General features: G+C 36.1%; 1 protein-coding gene across 4 annotated transcripts in view; it reads left to right on the top strand.

Moving 5' to 3' along the window:
* FucT6 (alpha-(1,6)-fucosyltransferase 8) overlaps window positions 1–19,042 on the top strand; it is a 236,754-nt gene that overhangs the window by 181,072 nt on the left and 36,640 nt on the right. For all 4 annotated transcript variants that reach the window (XM_081772210.1, XM_081772212.1, XM_081772209.1 and 1 more), the window contains 3 exons: window positions 4,206–4,321; window positions 6,233–6,413; window positions 12,218–12,383. In XM_081772210.1, coding sequence (XP_081628336.1) covers window positions 4,206–4,321; window positions 6,233–6,413; window positions 12,218–12,383 — 463 coding nt within the window. The remainder of the gene's footprint in view (window positions 1–4,205; window positions 4,322–6,232; window positions 6,414–12,217; window positions 12,384–19,042) is intronic.

The raw sequence follows: 19,042 nt of genomic DNA, 5'->3' as shown, positions 1-19,042 counted from the left end.
TAAATTTTTTTGTTACGTTCATCTTGTACACCAGAAAAGGAAGAGAAGAATTTTTATTTCACAGCCTGATATCGTTCATCAATACAAAGTAAATATAGGAGAGTAATCAGAACGTGAGCCTTCTTGAAATTTCAGAGGAAAACACGATCGTTTAGCATTTAGAACAGTTACCATACTCATCGTTTTAAAATATGGATCCTCATAGTAAGCAACAGAAAGATCATCAAGAAGTGGAAAAAATGGATATCATTGATGATTGCATTGACCACTATGTTGACCCATAGAAAAATCAAATGATATGTCGTGTCTTATCATCCAAAATGTACAAAACTTGGAAAGTGTGATGTTCGATTGCATGTTCAATGTATAAAAATAGACATAGTGAATAAAGAAACACATGAAAACTCGTTAAATATTCATATTTCATTTTATGTAATGATTTCTGCTACAAGTTCCATATGAAATAATTTTTAATATTATGTTAGTAATAGTTTAGTAGCTTAATAGGCATGTAAACTACTCAGTTTCAGCAGATGCCATTAAGAGATTTTGCAATTTACAGCTGTGCATTTTCCTGAAGTCCCACATATGGAACACCCTATTGTATCGTTACCCCTGATTGTATGACGGTATCATAAACTATAATTATATTTGCACCTTGAACAACATTCATGAAGTTTCCAAAAATTTTATTTCTAAGATTTTACTGGGTTAGAGACCTCTCTGTTAGTCCCATGGCTAAGGTGTGCGCATTTGGTGCACATAGTCTGGATTCTATTCCTGGTAAGAGAAAAAAATAATAATAATTTCACAGATATTCACTTTCATTATTCATCCGTCTCCTATACCTAAAGAGCTTAAACGTGGATGTTAAATTTAAAATATATATATATATATATTTCAACAACAACAAAATGTAAATTGTTTATGATAAAAAGAAGAAGAAGAAGGATCTTGTGTATAAGTGACTGTGGATACAAGTGACACTTTGGAAAACTATATTGTGTCTATCAATCAAGGTATGATATTCAATAAGAATAAATCCTTCGATATTTTCAAATGTAAAAAAAACAAATCGTCTTGAAAATAACCTCACTTTAGTTCCAAGAGACGAACTGAATAGGAAGATAATTATAGAGGTTACTTCCGATCTATACTTGCGATTTTCACAAGCGATAGTAGCACCACCCACTGCGAAGCGAATGAATCATTAGTCTTATACCAGGTTGTCTAAAAACCTATTGAGCCTTTGGAGGTCAAAATTGAAAATACATTTATTGCTATTAGAAAATAACATTATGAAACCACATATACACCATTTTCTTCGATGCCCTTGTGCCATTTTTCTGACAGCGCCACAATCCCGTCGTTACAGTACTTTTGTGGTTTCTGGCCAAAAAATTGTGATACGTTTTCACAGACCTTTTTTGAAACTAACGTCACACAATTCATGGAGTTCAGCAAAGACCGAAATAAATGATAGTCTGTCGGTGCCAGGTCCGGGTACACGATAGGTGCATCAAAATATCCCAGCTAAGTTCTCGCAATTATAACCGATCGTCAAAGATGTATGCGGTCTGATGTTGTCATCGTGGTATATAGCATCCTTCTGTTGACTAGTTCTGGTTATTTCTTTTGAATTGCTAGGTGCTGACACTAATTGTTGACAGTACAGGTCCGATTTTTATCGGTTTATGCGGTGACAGCAGCTCGTAATGCACGATGCCCTTCAGGTCTCACCAAAGGTACAGCATAACCTTCCTGGATGTCAATGTGGACTTTGCATGGAGCTTCTCGCTTGACCAGATATTTTTCGCACTTCGTTGTCATAGGTTATTCACTTTTTATCATTCATGATCAATCGCTTCAGAAATAGCTTGAGTTCGTTATGGTTCAGTAGAGATTCGCAGATAGAAATTCAATCGATTAAATATTTTTGAGTCGGATCATGTGGCACCCAAACGTCGAGGTTCTTTTTGTAGCTAGCTTTGGTTTAACACTATTTGCGATGTCATAACTGCTTATATGCCGCTGGACTTCTGCTGGAATATTATCCATTTTTTCTCTGATTTGGTCGCCCACTGTAACGAACATCGATTTTGGACATAGAAATTTTCAGAAACAACCATCTTTTGGCTTTTACTTTTGATAACGTTACTCATACACAGCAAAAAATTCTTCACAGGACAGTGCAGGTTTGCGGAAAATTCGCTGATCTTTACAATACCATATGTCTGATAGTAAGGATTTCTACACTTTTTTCTCAGGGTTCTCCCCTTTCCTCCCACTTTCTTCATTCCACCATTTCATTCATTTCTTATCATCAGTGTCTCCTTTAGCCAAGCCGGCATAATCGTGGGACGTAAAACTGAAAGATTTCTTTTTTTTTCCAACACTTTTTGCACATTTACTAGTTTCAACTGTCAGATGTCAAATGACATTAGGCCTAACCTGCTGCGACTCATATTCCCTGAGATTTGGGACATTAATGCCATCTCGTGTGCAAAAGGCTCAGTACTTTTTAGACTACCGCCTCAGTTCGTTACGACAAATGTAGTGAAGTTCGTGTTGAAGAATGCTTCCGAAGATCAGCCTGTACTGGAAAGGCTATAAAAGGGTGCCTTCCAGTGTCAGATGCAGTTATGCAACTTGTGCAGGGAACGTGGATTTACTGTGTCAAAGAATGGCATACCAGATGTATTAAAAAGAATAGTGGGCAGGAAAGGGAGGAGTGGGGATTCTGTAGGGTATAAGAAAAGGCCAATCGGTATTCTGCTACGAGTCGTAACCAACTGTTATCCGGCAAGTGACCTTGTCAAGGAAAGAACCCAGATACATAGGGAGGTATTGAGAAACACGTCGGAATAACTCTGGAAACAGTTCGCATCATAATCTGAGATTTGAGAAATATCGAGAATGACGTGTTCAGGAATTTCTGCCAAAATACTTTGAAGAACGTTGCACAAATTGTTGACAGCTTTACGACAACCATCTTAGCGGGCGATAGTTGGAAATATGTTGTGGCCTATGTGATGGACGATGCGTATGTGGACCTTATAAAAATGACTGTAATGGCTTATGTGAGCACTAGATAAAATGGGCTTCAATCCTGCTTTACACTGGATAAAACGGCAAACTATGGTTTAGCCCCTCCTTTGATCATATCCTGGATCCGCCACTGACTTCCAAAGATGGAACTGGAATGTATGGAGTTATAAGATACACTGTGTCTTCAGGAATATCAAAGTGAATTCCAGTTATTGTCAAACTAACGTCCCGACACCAATTTCTCACCATGGCATTCCTCGCCTGTATGGGAGGGAGACAAGTTGGGTATGATTACATCAAGGCAAGGTATCCATACGTTGACCTCTCATTCGACCAGCTATACTTCATATTCAGCAGTGCTATTCCTTCAAGAAATGGCAGAGGGAATGGATATCCATCCTATTCCCTTTAACCACTTCCAATGAAATCTCCATATGCCTCACTGGTGAAGATCTCCATATGCTTCTTCAGCCTCTCCTAAGGGGTCTTGCCACGACGGAGAACCCATAAGACTGACGGCGTGTAGAAAGTCTGTTAAGAGAAGTGGTTGTGATTGGACACATCTACACTCCGTGCCAGCCTCCTCCAATGGAAATGTCGATGCCGGGAAATCGAAAGTTCCCAAGTAGAGCATAATCGATAATGACGTCACGGAATTTTCTGACGAGAGTGCACCTCGAAATCCTAGCTATAGGCAGGAAGCAAACTTTGTAAAATCATTCAGCTGGATTAAGACAAGCTGTAGTTTCAGTTAGAAATAGTGATTTTGAAATATGTCAAAAGATTTTAAATGAGCATTGTGTCTTTCAGCATAGCTTACAGCATGTGCTTATTTCTAAATAAAATTAACTGTTCTGTTGGAATAACCATGCATTGCTAAAAGTTGTAGAACATATCTTGATAAGAGGCCATAGTTAACAAAATAGAAACCATATTAAAATGTAGTTGTTTTCTTTTCTTGAGTGACACTAGCGCCACATAAACAATTTTCATTTAGTTTAGTTGTTTGATTTCTTTCATGTTGTGAATTCCTTTTTGCCGTTTGTTTTGGCACAAGTGATGTTTATCATTTATGCTGGACATTTAGTGTGTATCTTCCTTAAATATGTAAATTTTTTGTTGTAGAATCCCTGAGTAGATCACCTGTTTATTTCTAGGAACCCATCTCTCAAGCAAGGTGACAAAGATGCCTTACTCCACGACCTTCAAGACAAATTGTCAAAGGCAGAAAAGTTACTGCAAACATTAAATGACAATGGGGAGCCTGTTATAGGTTTGTTTTTCTGTTGTTTTTTTTGCTAGAATTTATTAAATTATATGGTAGAGATTTTGAGAGTAGTTACGGTATGTGTGCTACTGTTGAATTATCTTTTTTTTTTTTTTTTTTTGTATTACTTGCCTTTTTATTCCGTAAGATAACATATCCTGGTTTAGATAATTTGTAAGCTGTAATTGGTTTGGTGGTACTAAATGACTCTGTCCTGATGCGGAATTAGTTGTAGAATTTATTACTTGAGGATAAGTCTGATCAAAAGTAGGACTGTGCCATATTTCAATATATCGATCGATCGATATTTTCAAATATGGAAATAAAAAAGTTTACGGAGCAATATTTCAATCAAGTTTCGGTATTCCGATTTGGTTTCGATTTCCGAAAACCAAATCCGGATATGGCTTGACCTTAGTCAAGAATCCTTTCATATAATCTCGGCTGTTAATCAGATCTGGAAGGACGCAATGTTATTTTGCCAGCATACAACTTAAACAAAATCCACAATATTTCCTTTTTAAAAAATAAAAGGCATTTATCCCCTTACAAATGAAGGAACTCTTCACGTTAGTTCCGCTTTGAAAAAATGAAACTGTCCTCAGAGAACCACCGTCTAAAAATGACAACTAGATTTCTTTACCCTCGTACCCCGCGCCAAGATTTTATGTGACGGTGACTGCGCGCCCTTCGCTGATTTTGCGTTTAAGCGCATAAGCATGTACTAGCCCTTTCCGCTGATCTAATGGCTAGCGCGCGTGCCTCTTTCCAAATAACCCAGGTTCGATATTCGCCGTTGGAAAGCATTGAACGTAATGCGTTGGTTCAAATTGCACTTTAAATTGCAACACCACGTCTTATATAACCTTGGTGCTGAAGAGGAACGCTAAACTTCAACAAACAGACAAGCATATGCTAAGAGTGGCAATCCTGTGCAATCCCAGTAAATCATAAACGTGAAACAGAAGAATACGTGTGCTTAAAAGGGCCCTTCCTTCCTTTCAAATATACATGTGCAATTCGATTGGATGAAAGAAAATTTGTTCGTGTACTGTACTTATCCCTTTATAATATACATCTATATTGAAGTGCCTTCTGCTATAGCCAACACATGGTCAGGATATTACAATATACAGTAATCAATTATTTGTATAATCTATAGATTCTTAAGATAATGTGTGATGCGCAGTGCATTTGAATTTTACCTTTTTTGAACTATTGTTTAATCTAAGAAGACCGTAATGTCATACCTAAGACCACAGTTTGAAAACGCTGGTCTAATTCATTAGGCTAGTGATCGCAAGACATAACAGTTGCAGATTTGAATCTTGCTCAGTTCATGTATGTTACATATTGTCTTTTCTCTGTTCATTTCATTATCATAATTCATTTTACTTTGTCCGTTTGGTGCACGTGTTCCCGATTGACTGCCGTGCGATTTCCTTTGGAGAACTAAATTTTCGGAGTTGAAGAGTACCTTGATTTAAGAAAGCTACAAATCTAAAAAAAATCCGATACGCTGACCATGCGTTGTCCATCTGAACGCTTCCCAGTGGCCAACCATAGTATTTCCTGGGCTGTAGTACTAGAAACTTCGTATTTATTTTCGGTGTAACGTTTTTTAATTATACTTTGTACACGATAAAGTTTTTTTTTTTTTTTTTTTTTTTTTTTTTTTTTTTTTTTTTTTTTTTAACAAGTAAGGAATGGAAACTAAATGTATTCCAGTTTCTTACTAGACAGTAGAAAGTTACAGAAGAAATGTTGGTATTATTGTGTATATTCTGGTGTTTTCAGAAATTTAGAAAAATGACAACGTCACTAGTCATCGACTGGGGATTTTACGATAATCAATTAGTTATTCCAAATATCTCTGTTATTTGTAATGTTTTATTATTTACGTGTTATTATCCACAGAGCCTAAGGAGGAACCTAGCGTAGAATACGAAGTGACGAGGAGGAGAATAATAAATGGAATTAAAGAAATCTGGTATTACTTTAGCTCGGAATTGAAGAAATTACAGGAACAAACAAAGCAGTCTCCTCAAGTAACAAAGAGAATAACACGCATGTTGGAATTAGGATTAGAACATAAAAGGTAAACATAGTTTCTTATATTTCCTTATATCTTGTGTTATAGTAATGAGATTTTTTCTTCACGTAGTTCAATAATGAAAATATGAGGTGTAGCAATTAAATAACGAGACTGATGTCATAAATGTGATGTATTGCAAACAAAGTTACAATTGACTGTTATCCCCTTTAATATACTCCCCTCCCCTATCTATACACCGCTGCATACGTGCCTTCCATGGTTCAAAGCAATGCTATAGGTCATCAGATGTCACACTGTTCAACAACTCTGCCGTTTTTCGTTTCACCTCTTCCAGAGACTGAAAATGTGTTCCCTTCAATGCACTTTTCACTTTTGGGAATAGATAAAAGTCACAGGGAACCAGGTCTGGGGAATACGGATGATGGTCTAGCACAGGAATGCACTTGGCTACTAAAAACTGCTTCACAGAAAGGGCATTATGGACAGGCGCATTGTCTTGGTGGAGGATCCATGCATAGTTCTTCCACAAATCTGGTCTCTTCTTCCTTATTCTTTCCCTCAGCTTGATTAGGATGTTTTTCTAGTAAGTCTTATTCACCGTTTCACCCTGAGGCACCCATTCAGTCATGATAATACCCCTGGTATCGAAAAAAAGCGATGAGCATTGCCTTCACTTACGACTTGTTTATTCGTGCTTTTTTCATTCTTGGCGATGTGGGAGTCTTCCAGTGTATGGATTGATGCTTAGTCTCGGGGTCATACTGGAAAATCCACGTGACACGTGTAATGACACGTGTTAGCAAGTGTGGTTCTGCTTTGAGTCGTTCCATGACGTCACAGCAAATGGTCTTTCAAATGTTTTTTTGTTCCTGAGAGAGGTTTTTCGGGACAATTTTGGCACAAACTTTTGTCATGTTTAAAATGTCATCCGAATGCTTAAACATCTGTCTTTCCGCACAAGTTCATTAATTTTTAAACATTTTACTCCGTTCTTGAACTCAAAGGGCGGCCGGGTCGTTCATCATCTTCAACCTCCTCCCTATCTTCTGAAAATCGTTTGTACCATTCGAAAACTCGCGCACGTGACATAGCATTATCACCATACACCTCTTTTAACATTGCACAACATTCCGTCGGTGTTTTGTTTCATTTCACCAGAAATTTGATGTTAATGCGCTGCTCAACATCACTGTTCACCATGATTCCGGCACTACTACAGAACACTGTCCTCTTCATGCAAGCTTGCAAAGAAAAGAAAAGCTTTCAGAATCATGAAAAAAAACAGTGGCTGCTCATGAAGGTTCAAGATCAACAACACATCATTAGCTACCTCCTCCCCCACGATCCTGCGCGACAGGAGGTGGGCAGTCTCATTATTAAATTGCCACACCTCGTATATTTCTGTGAGAGAGCGCTATCCTAAAGCTTGAAAAATTCAAACTCTCCCATGTTTAATGGGAATAATATTGTAGGTGGTAGTACACTTCCATATGTTAACTTTTTTCTGATGGCTTCTTGTACATTTTTATCTTGTTTCTGTAAAAATATAACACTACTGATTACAACTGCTGCCAGATTTCAAGAGATATCTTTCATTGGTATAGATACAGTTCTTTTTCCTTAGAATTTGCGTCTTTTTCAGTAGCAGACTGTATGAAAAGTGCGTCTGTTAACATGAAAACTGAACCACATGCTCCACTGGAGGTTGAACAGAAGACCCGTGCGTTAATCATTCGTACGTTCGGGTGATCCCTAAGAAGGAAAATTGAATCAAGATAAGATGATGATTCATGCATTTTTTTTTTTTTATACTGATAGTCAATATCGTAATGGTAAGGAAGATCCATGCAGCTTGGTCTTATAACCTTTTTTTAAAGTCCTACCATCTCAGAATTCTTCATTAAAATAATAATGTCTTCTGGTAATATATAAGGTTTACTAAATGAAAATGAGACTACAGTTATATCTAAACATAATTTATTTCAGAGTGTGTTAGTTATAGAATATGTAAAGTACGGTTATTGTGTAATATTACATCTACAGATAATTACTATTGATATAGATGCACTGACTCCATTCACCCTGAGGCACCATAGGAAGGGAGTGGATGGCTTCAGTGTAGAAACTCATGTTCCTGATGGATCTATTTTCCATTGCGTCCTGCACTTCCTTGTCACAATCGAACCGTTTGGTTTTCAGTGACTTTAAGGGGACGAAGATGTGGAAGCCATTCAGGTGACATCGAGGCTGTACGGAGAATATTTGAGCTCGAAATATCGTTCTTGGAGTGACAGTTTTAAACGATTCCCGTTATGGGGTGGGGTTTCTTATGTCTCGTGTAATGCGCCGCTCATACCTTGACCGCATTACTGGGTATCATCTCTTTGTTTATTTAGTTGTCTACATTTTAAATTCATTTCCAGTGTTATTGTACGAAGTCAATCAAATCATTGGCGATAGGAAAAATTATTAATGTCGATTAAAGAAGAGAAAAAAAACTTCTAATATTCGTGAATATAAGTATCTTATATTTGGAGTAAAAGCTAATAATGATATCCGGTAGTACGAGCAGAATAAGAGCATACATATTTAGTAAGATGATGATGTTAGGTAACCTTGACTAATAAGCTATTTTAAGTAACTTCAATTTGTTGGTGCCATGGATTCAGTTCAAATGGATTACTAATAGGCCTGATTCTGGAAGTTAGTGCTTCCCATAGCCGTATACCAGTAACAACATCCAAATGAAGTAATCCATATTAATTATTGATTCAGAATTCACTGCACTAGGCTTATTATCCATAAATTGTTCTGAGATTGATTACTGTTTGGTCTAATGAAATGCTTTGGGCTGCATTATCGTTTGGTTTTCTGTTTCAATATGTAATATAGTTGAACAGTTACACGTAATTGTACAATCCTGCTACTTAAGAATAAAAACTAGTTGTTGCGTTTCAATGTTTACCGAGTATGCGAGTATTAAGGAACATGTTTACGGTTTGAAGTTTTCACGACTTACGCCCTTGTGTTTACAGGAATGCTGCAGACTTGAAAGGGAGACAGAATTAATAAATAACGTACATTATATAAAGTAATATGAAAGTACAGTATATAAGATGAATTTATATTATAATAATTGTTGTTATGTAGAAGTGACGAAGTACTGTTTGGGTATAATGGTTAAGATATTTGTTGATTAAATAAGATACTCAAGTACACTTGATGATAGTTAGGAAAGTTTATACTTTCCATTTCCGAATCGTAGTAAGGTCATGCAGAACCCAGCAACTGTCAACGAAAACGCTGTAAGAAAAAAACAAAATATTAACTTCATGTTGCACTAAAGTAACAAAAGCAAAATTATTTCTTAATGCCTGTTCTATGAACTATAATTTTCTATTTTCTGTCCTACAATAAACATTATCTAATGAAAAGCATATGTGATTCTCTGCCTAACCTGTCATTATGTACTAGTCATAAACTAATCTACTCAAATATACGTACTACAGAAACTAATTTCTATGTAACAAGAAAACTCTACAGTGTCTCCATACTTACCACTTCCAAACAAGCAAAAGCGAAACTACTTCTGCGTACTATATTAAATTCGGATAAATATCATCCGAACGGGACACCTTATTATCTCTATAATCTTCAAATACATTCTGAGTAATTAGTCAGGGTTTTAGTTCAGCAAGTCACTGTCGCACTTTAGATTTTCCCACAACTTGTAGTTCATGATTTAATAAGCTTTTTCTTTTTCTTCACATCAGTATCGCAACATTCTTTAATAATTTATTTATTATTATTATTATTTTCAGTATAGAATGGAGTGGAATCTTTAGCTGTATATTTTTTATAAAGCAATAAACAACATTAGAAACTGTCTTATATGGATATAAATCATCTTCTTTACCCTTCAAGACTCAAGATCACATTTGGGCTCAATAGGTAGTATTCTCACATTGACAGTAGAAGGCCTGGATTCTGTTCCGGGGAAAACTAATGTAGTTCCAGTCCCACTTTCAGAATTGTATTTGCATAATCATTTTTCCGTTATTTTCTTATTAGCGACTTAGTTGCCGTAGGTTGAGCACTTAGGTTATGTGGTTTCGATCATCTGAGCTGCTGTACCGTATTTTAAATATTACCGTTGCGCAAGATTATCATCACAGAACTCCGTTGGTAGTATTACTACTGATAGAATCCTGGAGTGGCGTTACACTCGCAAACTTTTATTTTCAAAAGATTTTGTCAGCTGTTAACGGTACGATTTTATTAGAAATATTGTTTTCATTTATTTCTCTTCATTTCATGAAAATCGTCTTTCTTTTGTATGTGTGTTTTTTAATGTTTTTGTTTGTTTGTTCTCAACCATTGACAATGCCTACACAGATATCTTACTTTTTCTTCAGTTCATTAAAGCCTTCCTTTACTTTGTGCTTTAGCCTCGTTGAATACCACATTCCCTCTTCCATGCAACTTGGATACTTTGCACGGGACCTTGTGGCCATATGGTTAGCGTGCATGCCTTCAGCACGGGACACACTATTTCCATTTCCGGTGGAAGCTTATATGGTTCGGATCCCATATAAACTGTAAGTTCACGTCTCATATAACCTCGGTGCTGAAAGAGACGCTAAACTATAAATAAATAAATACGCAACTAATCTGTTTGCACTGCAGTCGTGAGCTACTAGAGTGCGGTATTTCGTTTTCTATGCTCAATTGAGTGCGATTGACAATATACTTTCCTGCTCTGCAAACCACTCGCGAGCTCGGTTCAGTCGGCCTCTTACTTCATAATCGAGCGTGACCACATGTGAACACAAATTTTATGAAGGATGTCGAGCCAAAAACTGAGTCCGAGCGAGTGCGGACCCCGCGGAGAAAATAGAGAGCCCAGTGAGGTAAAAATGAGTACGAGATCGAGTTATCGCGAACCTCAGTGAAGATAGCGAGCCCGAGTTAGAGTGAATGCAAGTCTGAGATAGCGTGAGCCGACCGCCGGAAATCAAAAACTAAATAATGATAATAAAAACTTAACATATATTAATGAAGCACACAAAGCATAAGGAATAAATTTCCTGTCATTTAATTGTTTAGTAAGTCATCTGATCATTTAGTTTATTGTCACGTATTTCTTTTTCACTGTCTTCATGCAGAGTATCTACGACTATAAAGACATTTATTTTTCTTACTATGAATACTTAAAATATCTGCTTAATCCAAACATTTCCATTATAAAATTTGCATTTCCTTCTTGATCAGAAGAAAATCCACTGATTTCGCAACACGATATTCTCCGGAACTTTTTCTTATTGCCTTGATAAAAGATGTCGTCTACTTCCCTACCATATTAACGATACCGATTGAAAGCCAAGCGCTATTTTTGAAACAAGAAAAAAGTTAAAGAGAAAAAGACGTCTTATAATCTAGCACCAGTAATATGATGTGTGGTCCACAGTGGATTGGTTTGTGATATTGAGAGCCAAAGAAACACCTAAAACGGAACGTCGTGTTTCCGAGGAAATATTTACAACTGATTTCTAACTATATGATATCAAAAGTTTTTTTTTGGCGGGGGGAGGGGGGAAGACAATGATACACTGTTTCTTGGTGTAAAAATAGCTCAGTTCGGCAATAAACTGTAAATGCATCACATTTTGTGATCCAGTTTATCGTTTACATCGCATTTCTGTGATTTTGTGTCATAAACTGTGATTCGGTATCGCTTTATTAGGTTTTTATTTTTAACACTGACATTATTTTTACTTTCTGTTGCATAGTTTGCGATATGAAGTTCATTCCATGGGTGTTTTTTTTTTTTTTTTCCTGGTATTCAGGTCACTGTTGCTCAACGCCGAAAGACTTGCAGAAGTGGATGGCTATGCGGAATGGAGAGAGAAAGAATCAAGACAATTAAGTGATTTGGTCCAGAGAAGACTAGACTACTTGCAAAACCCTCCCGATTGTGGTTCAGCAAGAAAGTTGGTGTGTGATTTAAATAAGGTAAGAAATTGTAATAATACGGTATTAAGAAGGTTGCAGAATTACCCTTTAGTAATTGTGTTTCGTTTTTGTGCTTTCAGTTATATATATATATATATTATAGCTCCCGCCGTAAGTATACAGGAGCTTTTAGTTTCCCTTCAGGCGCGTGTATGAGATTCTTTAATTTTGGGTAACTACTGGACGGATCTAAACGAAGTTTGGTGGGCAAGTAGTCCGATAACAGGGGCCGTGTTCCACAGCTTTGTACACCGAAACCTTCTGACTTCAGTTCACCGAGTTGTTCAACTTCTTGTTTTATATTATAGAAAATAGCTTCTTGATAAAAAAAAAAAAAAAAAAAATGATATTTAAAAAAAAATTAGTCTTGTTAGAAAAACTGTGATTTGAGATATCAAGATAGTCGTGAGCTTATTCATAAATTTTCTTTTGTAACTATCGTCAAATAGAATGGATCAATTTGAGAACGATTTTAGGTAGTTTATCGAGAATTACATTTGTTTTTGCACACTTCTCTCCAAAATATAATTGCACGCGTGAATTTTTCTAAGTCCCTTAAAATTGTAATTTTGGCAACAACGCATTCGTAGTAATAGGACAGGGAGGTAACAAGAAAGGAAGTAACGGGACTTCCAAGAACAGCTTACAGTTCACTTCTTAAAATACTCAGCTTTTCTTTGGTTACTTAATGTAATGATAGTTCCAGAACAAAACAGTACCTAGGCAAATGCAGAAAACTTTGTTGTAGGTAAAACACAGAGCTTTTCGACCACTAAAATCGTTAACAAAATCAAGGAGGATTGTTAAGAAGTTCGTCCTCTATCCATACAATTGTAGGGATAATTTGTATTTGCTTCGCTAGTCATGCCTTTTTGTGGGGATTCAATATTCTTGAACCTGATTCGAATCTTACTGGGTGATTTTACTTATTTAAATTTGGAACTTTTCAGTTATTCGTGCCGTGCGGTTTTATAGTACATGTATTACATGGGAGTAATTGACAGCTTTCAAATCTACCCACAAAGTAAGAAGTCGCTCAGGTGTAAAACCTTTTCTGTATATCCTAATACACATCACTTCTTCAATCAACTCAAAAAGATTTTCGTAAACCTGTAAATAAATCCGGATTTCTAGTATTCAGAAAATCACTATCAGTCATAATAACTCCCATCACCACTAGAACGTAGTTCATTGTTATTATTTATAACGAAATACTTTGGATAGATTATTAATTACCTGTACCTTGGGCAGAAAGTGCTCATACATGTGCACTATACTTAATAGAATGTTAATTTAATAATAACAAAAGAAGAATGTTTTTAATATATGTAAAAATATATATTATGGGATAGTGTTATGTAATTAGTTGCTATGTAGTTGTTGTTTATGGATACCTAATCATCATGTCTGTGTGCATGACAGTTTAAATGAAAATACATAAAAGTGTATCAACTAATAAACCATTTAGTACCGTTCATCGACTTTATAATTATTATAGAAAAGGTGAGAATAATAGTATATATAATTATTAAAGATATTTTTACATGCAAACTATTACTACCACTCGAAATTCATATATCAACGATCGAACCAGGTTGACGACTACCCTTGGTGAGTCGTTATAAAAATTTTGGTGCCGAAACCCGGGATTTGCTGTAAATTCATATCCCGAAGCAAAGTAAGGGTGAATTTACTTTTGTAATAAAGTTAATGAATACAAATTTCACCAGACTAAGAAGTGGTAGAATAATTATAAGAAAAATGAACGGCGAGGCAATTGAGAAAGAATCCAATAATAGTGACGACGGTGAACATAGTGTAGCACCAGGAATGACATCAGAAGACCGAATCTTGCTAGCCTTACAGCGACAATTGATTCAGATGTCTACCGAATTAAAGCAGACGATAGAGCAGAAGATAGAGCAGAACTCAGAAGAATCCAACAAGCAATACGAGGAATTAAGCAGACGAATGGAACAGAAGTCAGATGAAACGAAACAATTAATTATCCAGACGATGAACGATATCACCTCGCAGTTCGAGGAAAAGTTAAAAGGAATATCTGAGGAATGCCAGGATAATCACAACCACCTGAGCCAAGAAATCAGTGATGTAAAAAAGGATTTAGAAGTAATAGAATCTTCTGTTCAACAGCAAAAGATTCAGGTCATCAATAATTCTAACAACATACGTGCAAATACGCAATTGATAGCTACTCTACAGGAAGAAATTAGAACGCTACAGGTTAAGGACAACACATACCACAATAATATGGGTAGTGATCGCTTGGATTTTCCCCACTCACCAGAGATGACTTCGCCTTCACCTGTGTCTGATGAGGATATGATTTTGGAAGAAATTCATCCGAAGAGGACAGATGGGCGGAAAAGGGATGGTGCAACAACACATCACGTCATGGATAGGAATTGTCACCCAATAAGTACACGGAATGATAAAAGAAAGGTAAAGTTAAGTGTTAAGATGAGTGAAATACGGGCTATGAGTAAATTCAGTGGTAAATGTAATGAGAACGCTACTTCTTTCCTGGAAAAATTTCAGGACGAATGCAATATAATGTGTATAGATAGATCACAATATATGAAATTAATCCCTCATGTATTACTCCCACCATGTTCTTTATGGTTTAAAGCCGTACGTGATCACATCAATACTTATGAGGAATTCAAAGCAGCGCTAATTGCGAATTATGAAAATGACTTTTTGCTTGCAAATCGAGATGCCACCATTAGAAATCAACATTTCAATCCTCGTTTGCACAAATCTGTTGTTGAGTTTGTTGTAAATACATACAACGAATTAAAAGTCGTTAATCCATTACAATCGGAATCTAGAATAATAGCATCGATTCGAAATTTGCTCCCATTTAAGTTACAACAGATCTTGTTTTCTACACAGTGTATGAGTTTCAACCATTTATTAATGCTTGTCCAATGCTATGAAACTCAATACCATGCTATGAGTCAACAAGCAGGAGTAGGTAAAAATAAGAATAATTCAGATCATTTTGTACCTGTTCGGAATCTAAATATCAGAAGTGTGAACGATACGGAACACAACCTAAGCCGAGTAAATTCTAGCAATCAAAACGAGCGAAATAGGCAAAGTTATGTAGGGAATCCGCCTAACCTAATTAATCGTAACAATCCTTATGTTAGACCATATAATCAAAATAGGTTTAAAAATAGACGTAATGTATGGCGAAATTCCAGGAATACAACAAACTACGTGGATAGACGTAATTGGAGGTCAAGAGATGGCACTTCGCATCAAGATCCAGGTATTGAAGTAATTCCTGTACAGAACAGTAATACGGGACATAATCATGATTGTGCTGTACAATGTACTTTATTGGAACCATACACGAGTATGAATTTAAACTAATTGCGGCTGATGTGGTAGGGGTTAAACCCATATCAGCTGTAGATTCTCATGAACATTTATCTACAAATTTAAGCGATAATTCTTATGAACATTTATCTTCCAATTTACATGTTCATGTTAATGATGAAAATGATCTTTCACGTGACGTCTCTGTAAATAATTATTCGGAAGTAGCAATTAATAGATGTCAGTACCAATTTATACCTGTTGTAAATCGTTGTTGGTTCGAAGATGATACTGTCAATGATGGTTTTAATATTGAAGAAAATTTTGTATTTTTAAAATCATATAGTACAGCTAAAATACCTATTAAAGTCAATGGGTTAAGTACTGAAGCCTTACTTGATACAGGAGCAAATGCCTCTCTATTATCGTATTCGTTGTGGAAAGCAATTACTAGTAATTATTCGAATCCTAAGCTACAAAAGGCTGAGAACCTTATTATAGTTGATTTTACCGGTAAACATAAAAAGAGAGTAGCTGGAATTACTCGTGTGACAATAACTATTCAAGATTTTGAAATATCAATCCCTATTCTGGTAATAAAGGAACTGAACGAGAAATTAATTATGGGTTTAGATTTATTATCTCAATTACGTGTCATGCTTGATTTTAAAAACCAAACGTTAACTATACCTGGTATACCTCAGGAAATCGTTCAGAAACTGCTTCCAAAATTAGGTAATAGTGCTTGTCAATATAATAATATTTCTCATGTCATGAATAATGTTTCTGTTAGTGCAGAAAGTGGTAAATTAAATGATCAACGAATAGAAGACACACAAAATTTGGTGAATTTAAAAGACGATGTATTGTTTTCTGAACGTGTTAAATCACTCGAAAGTAGCCTTGATTTTACAGATAATACAGTAAAAGCTGACTTTAAGAATATCCTATATAAACATAAAAATGTATTTTCAGAACGTCCTGGGCGTTGCAAGGATTTTGTTTATTCTTTTAAAGTTAAAACAGACAAGCCCATAGTAACCAAGCCTTATATAATTCCATATAGATACAGGGAGAATGTACGTCAGCAAATTACAGATATGTTAAGAGATGGGATCATTAGGCCTTCACGAAGCGTGCATCTTAATCCATTACATGTTGTTCCAAAGAAAAATGGTTCTCTACGTGTGGTATTAGATTTGAGACGCACGAATTGTCACATTGATCTGGAACAAGTGAGGTATCCTCCAGTGGAAGAAAAACTAGCTTCTTTACAAGGGAATGCTGTCTTCGGAAATTTAGACCTAGTAATGGCATATAATCAGGTCGAATTACATGAAGATTCGAAACCGTACACGGCATTTAGTTTTGAAGGTCACTTATACGAATACAACCGTGTAGTCTTTGGGCTTATCAATGGTAGTGCGGCGTTAGCATCCTGCTTGAATAAAGTCTTGGGTCAAGACTTACGTAGCAACGTGATAACTTACGCTGATGACATCTTAATAATGGGAAAAAATCCACATGAATATTTGAAGTACTTAGATATAGTTTTAGACAGATTGGAAAGTTCGGGCCTTACTATCAATCTACAGAAATCAAAATTTCTGCAGAATTCCATAGAATTTCTTGGATACCAAATTGATGCCTCAGGTTTACAATTCAGTCAATCTAAAGTACAAGCCATAGAAGATCTGCCTGTCCCATTAAATGTGAAACAGACACGGCAAATATTAGGGCTCTTCAATTGGTTTCGCAAAGCCATCCCGCGATTTGCCGAGATAGCCCAGCCTTTATTTATGATTATAAAGAAAGGAGTACCATGGCAATGGGGTCCGATTCAAGAACACAGTTTTAATAAGTTGAAGGAGTGCGTAAAACGAAACATCCATTTGAATCACCCCCGATATGACGTTCCTTTCTATGTTCAGTGTGACGGTTCCCAACTTGGAATTTCTGCAGTACTCTGGCAACCTAATCCAACTATTCAGGAACCGGCTGTCATTCATTGTGCTAGCCGTACTTTGAAGAAAGCTGAAAAAGGATACACCACGACAGAAATCGAACTTTTGGCTGTGCGTTTTGCGATACAAAAATTTGCTCCATATCTTAGCGGATGTCATTTTATAGTACTTACCGATCATAATTCATTGCGATACCTTAACAGCGTACAGGGATATAATAACAGACTACTTCGCTGGTCGTTAGATCTTCAAGCTTATGATTTTGAAGTACGACACATTAAAGGGGTAGATAATGGACCCGTAGATACCTTATCACGTCTGTTTCCTGGAGAAGAACAACATATCTTGTCCATCAACGAATTTAAGATCTTACAGGATGAAATAGCTACCATTTCAATAGAAGATCTACGAGAACATCAAATGAATTATCATGAATATAAACAAATTATGGAACATTTATCTTCATGCAGTGAGGAATGTAATTGTCCCAAACATTGGAATTCCAGATTTAAATTGACCAACGGAATTCTACTTATTAAAGATTTTAAATTCAAATCTAGAAACAAAATTTGTATTCCACCTACGCTAACAACACGCATATTAAAGGCCTATCATGACGATTTTGGTCATTTTGGTTATTTAAAGGTATGTGCCTTGATTAATAAATCCTTTTATTGGAAGGGAATGAGAACTCAAATCAAAAATTATATCAAGGACTGTATTGAGTGCATGCGAATTAAACATAATTACCAGGCTGTACAAAAACCAATGCTCTCAATAACGCCTGAAAGACCACATTCGTTTCTGTCAATCGATTTATATGGACCTTTACCAAGAGCAGCTACTGGAGAAACTTATTTACTAACAACCATGGATATCTTTTCACGTTATGTAGTAGCTTATCCTCTGCGCAGAGCAACTTCCGTTGCTATCATAAATAAAATCTTGAATGTATATATTCCACATTGTGGCCCTATCGAACACATATTATGCGATAATGGTTCACAGTTCAAAAGTGATGTGTTCATCAAAGCCATGAACAAGGCTAACATTAAAATTCATTTTGTAACTCCGTACCATCCTAGTAGCTCTGTTGTAGAAAATGTACATCGTAATTTTGGTATGTTGTTTCGACACTTTTGTAAAGACAAACATGCCGAATGGATCAAGCATGTCAATCAAATCACGTACCTTTTGAATCATTCTATATCAGATACTTTAGGCGTGTCTCCTGCTAATGTACATAATGGTTCTGATTTGATTTTCCCTGTGGAACAACATTTTGATGTCAAGTTAGAAGATTCAACAATTATAGATTCTTCCAGTTTAGTGAATATGGTAAAAATC

Source organism: Thermobia domestica, chromosome 9, assembly GCF_964235325.1.
Source record: "Thermobia domestica chromosome 9, izTheDome1.hap1.1, whole genome shotgun sequence".
Classification (NCBI taxonomy): Eukaryota; Metazoa; Arthropoda; class Insecta; order Zygentoma; family Lepismatidae; genus Thermobia; species Thermobia domestica.
The sequence above is the reverse complement of the archived record's forward strand: the minus strand, read 5'-3'. Positions and strand labels throughout refer to the sequence as shown.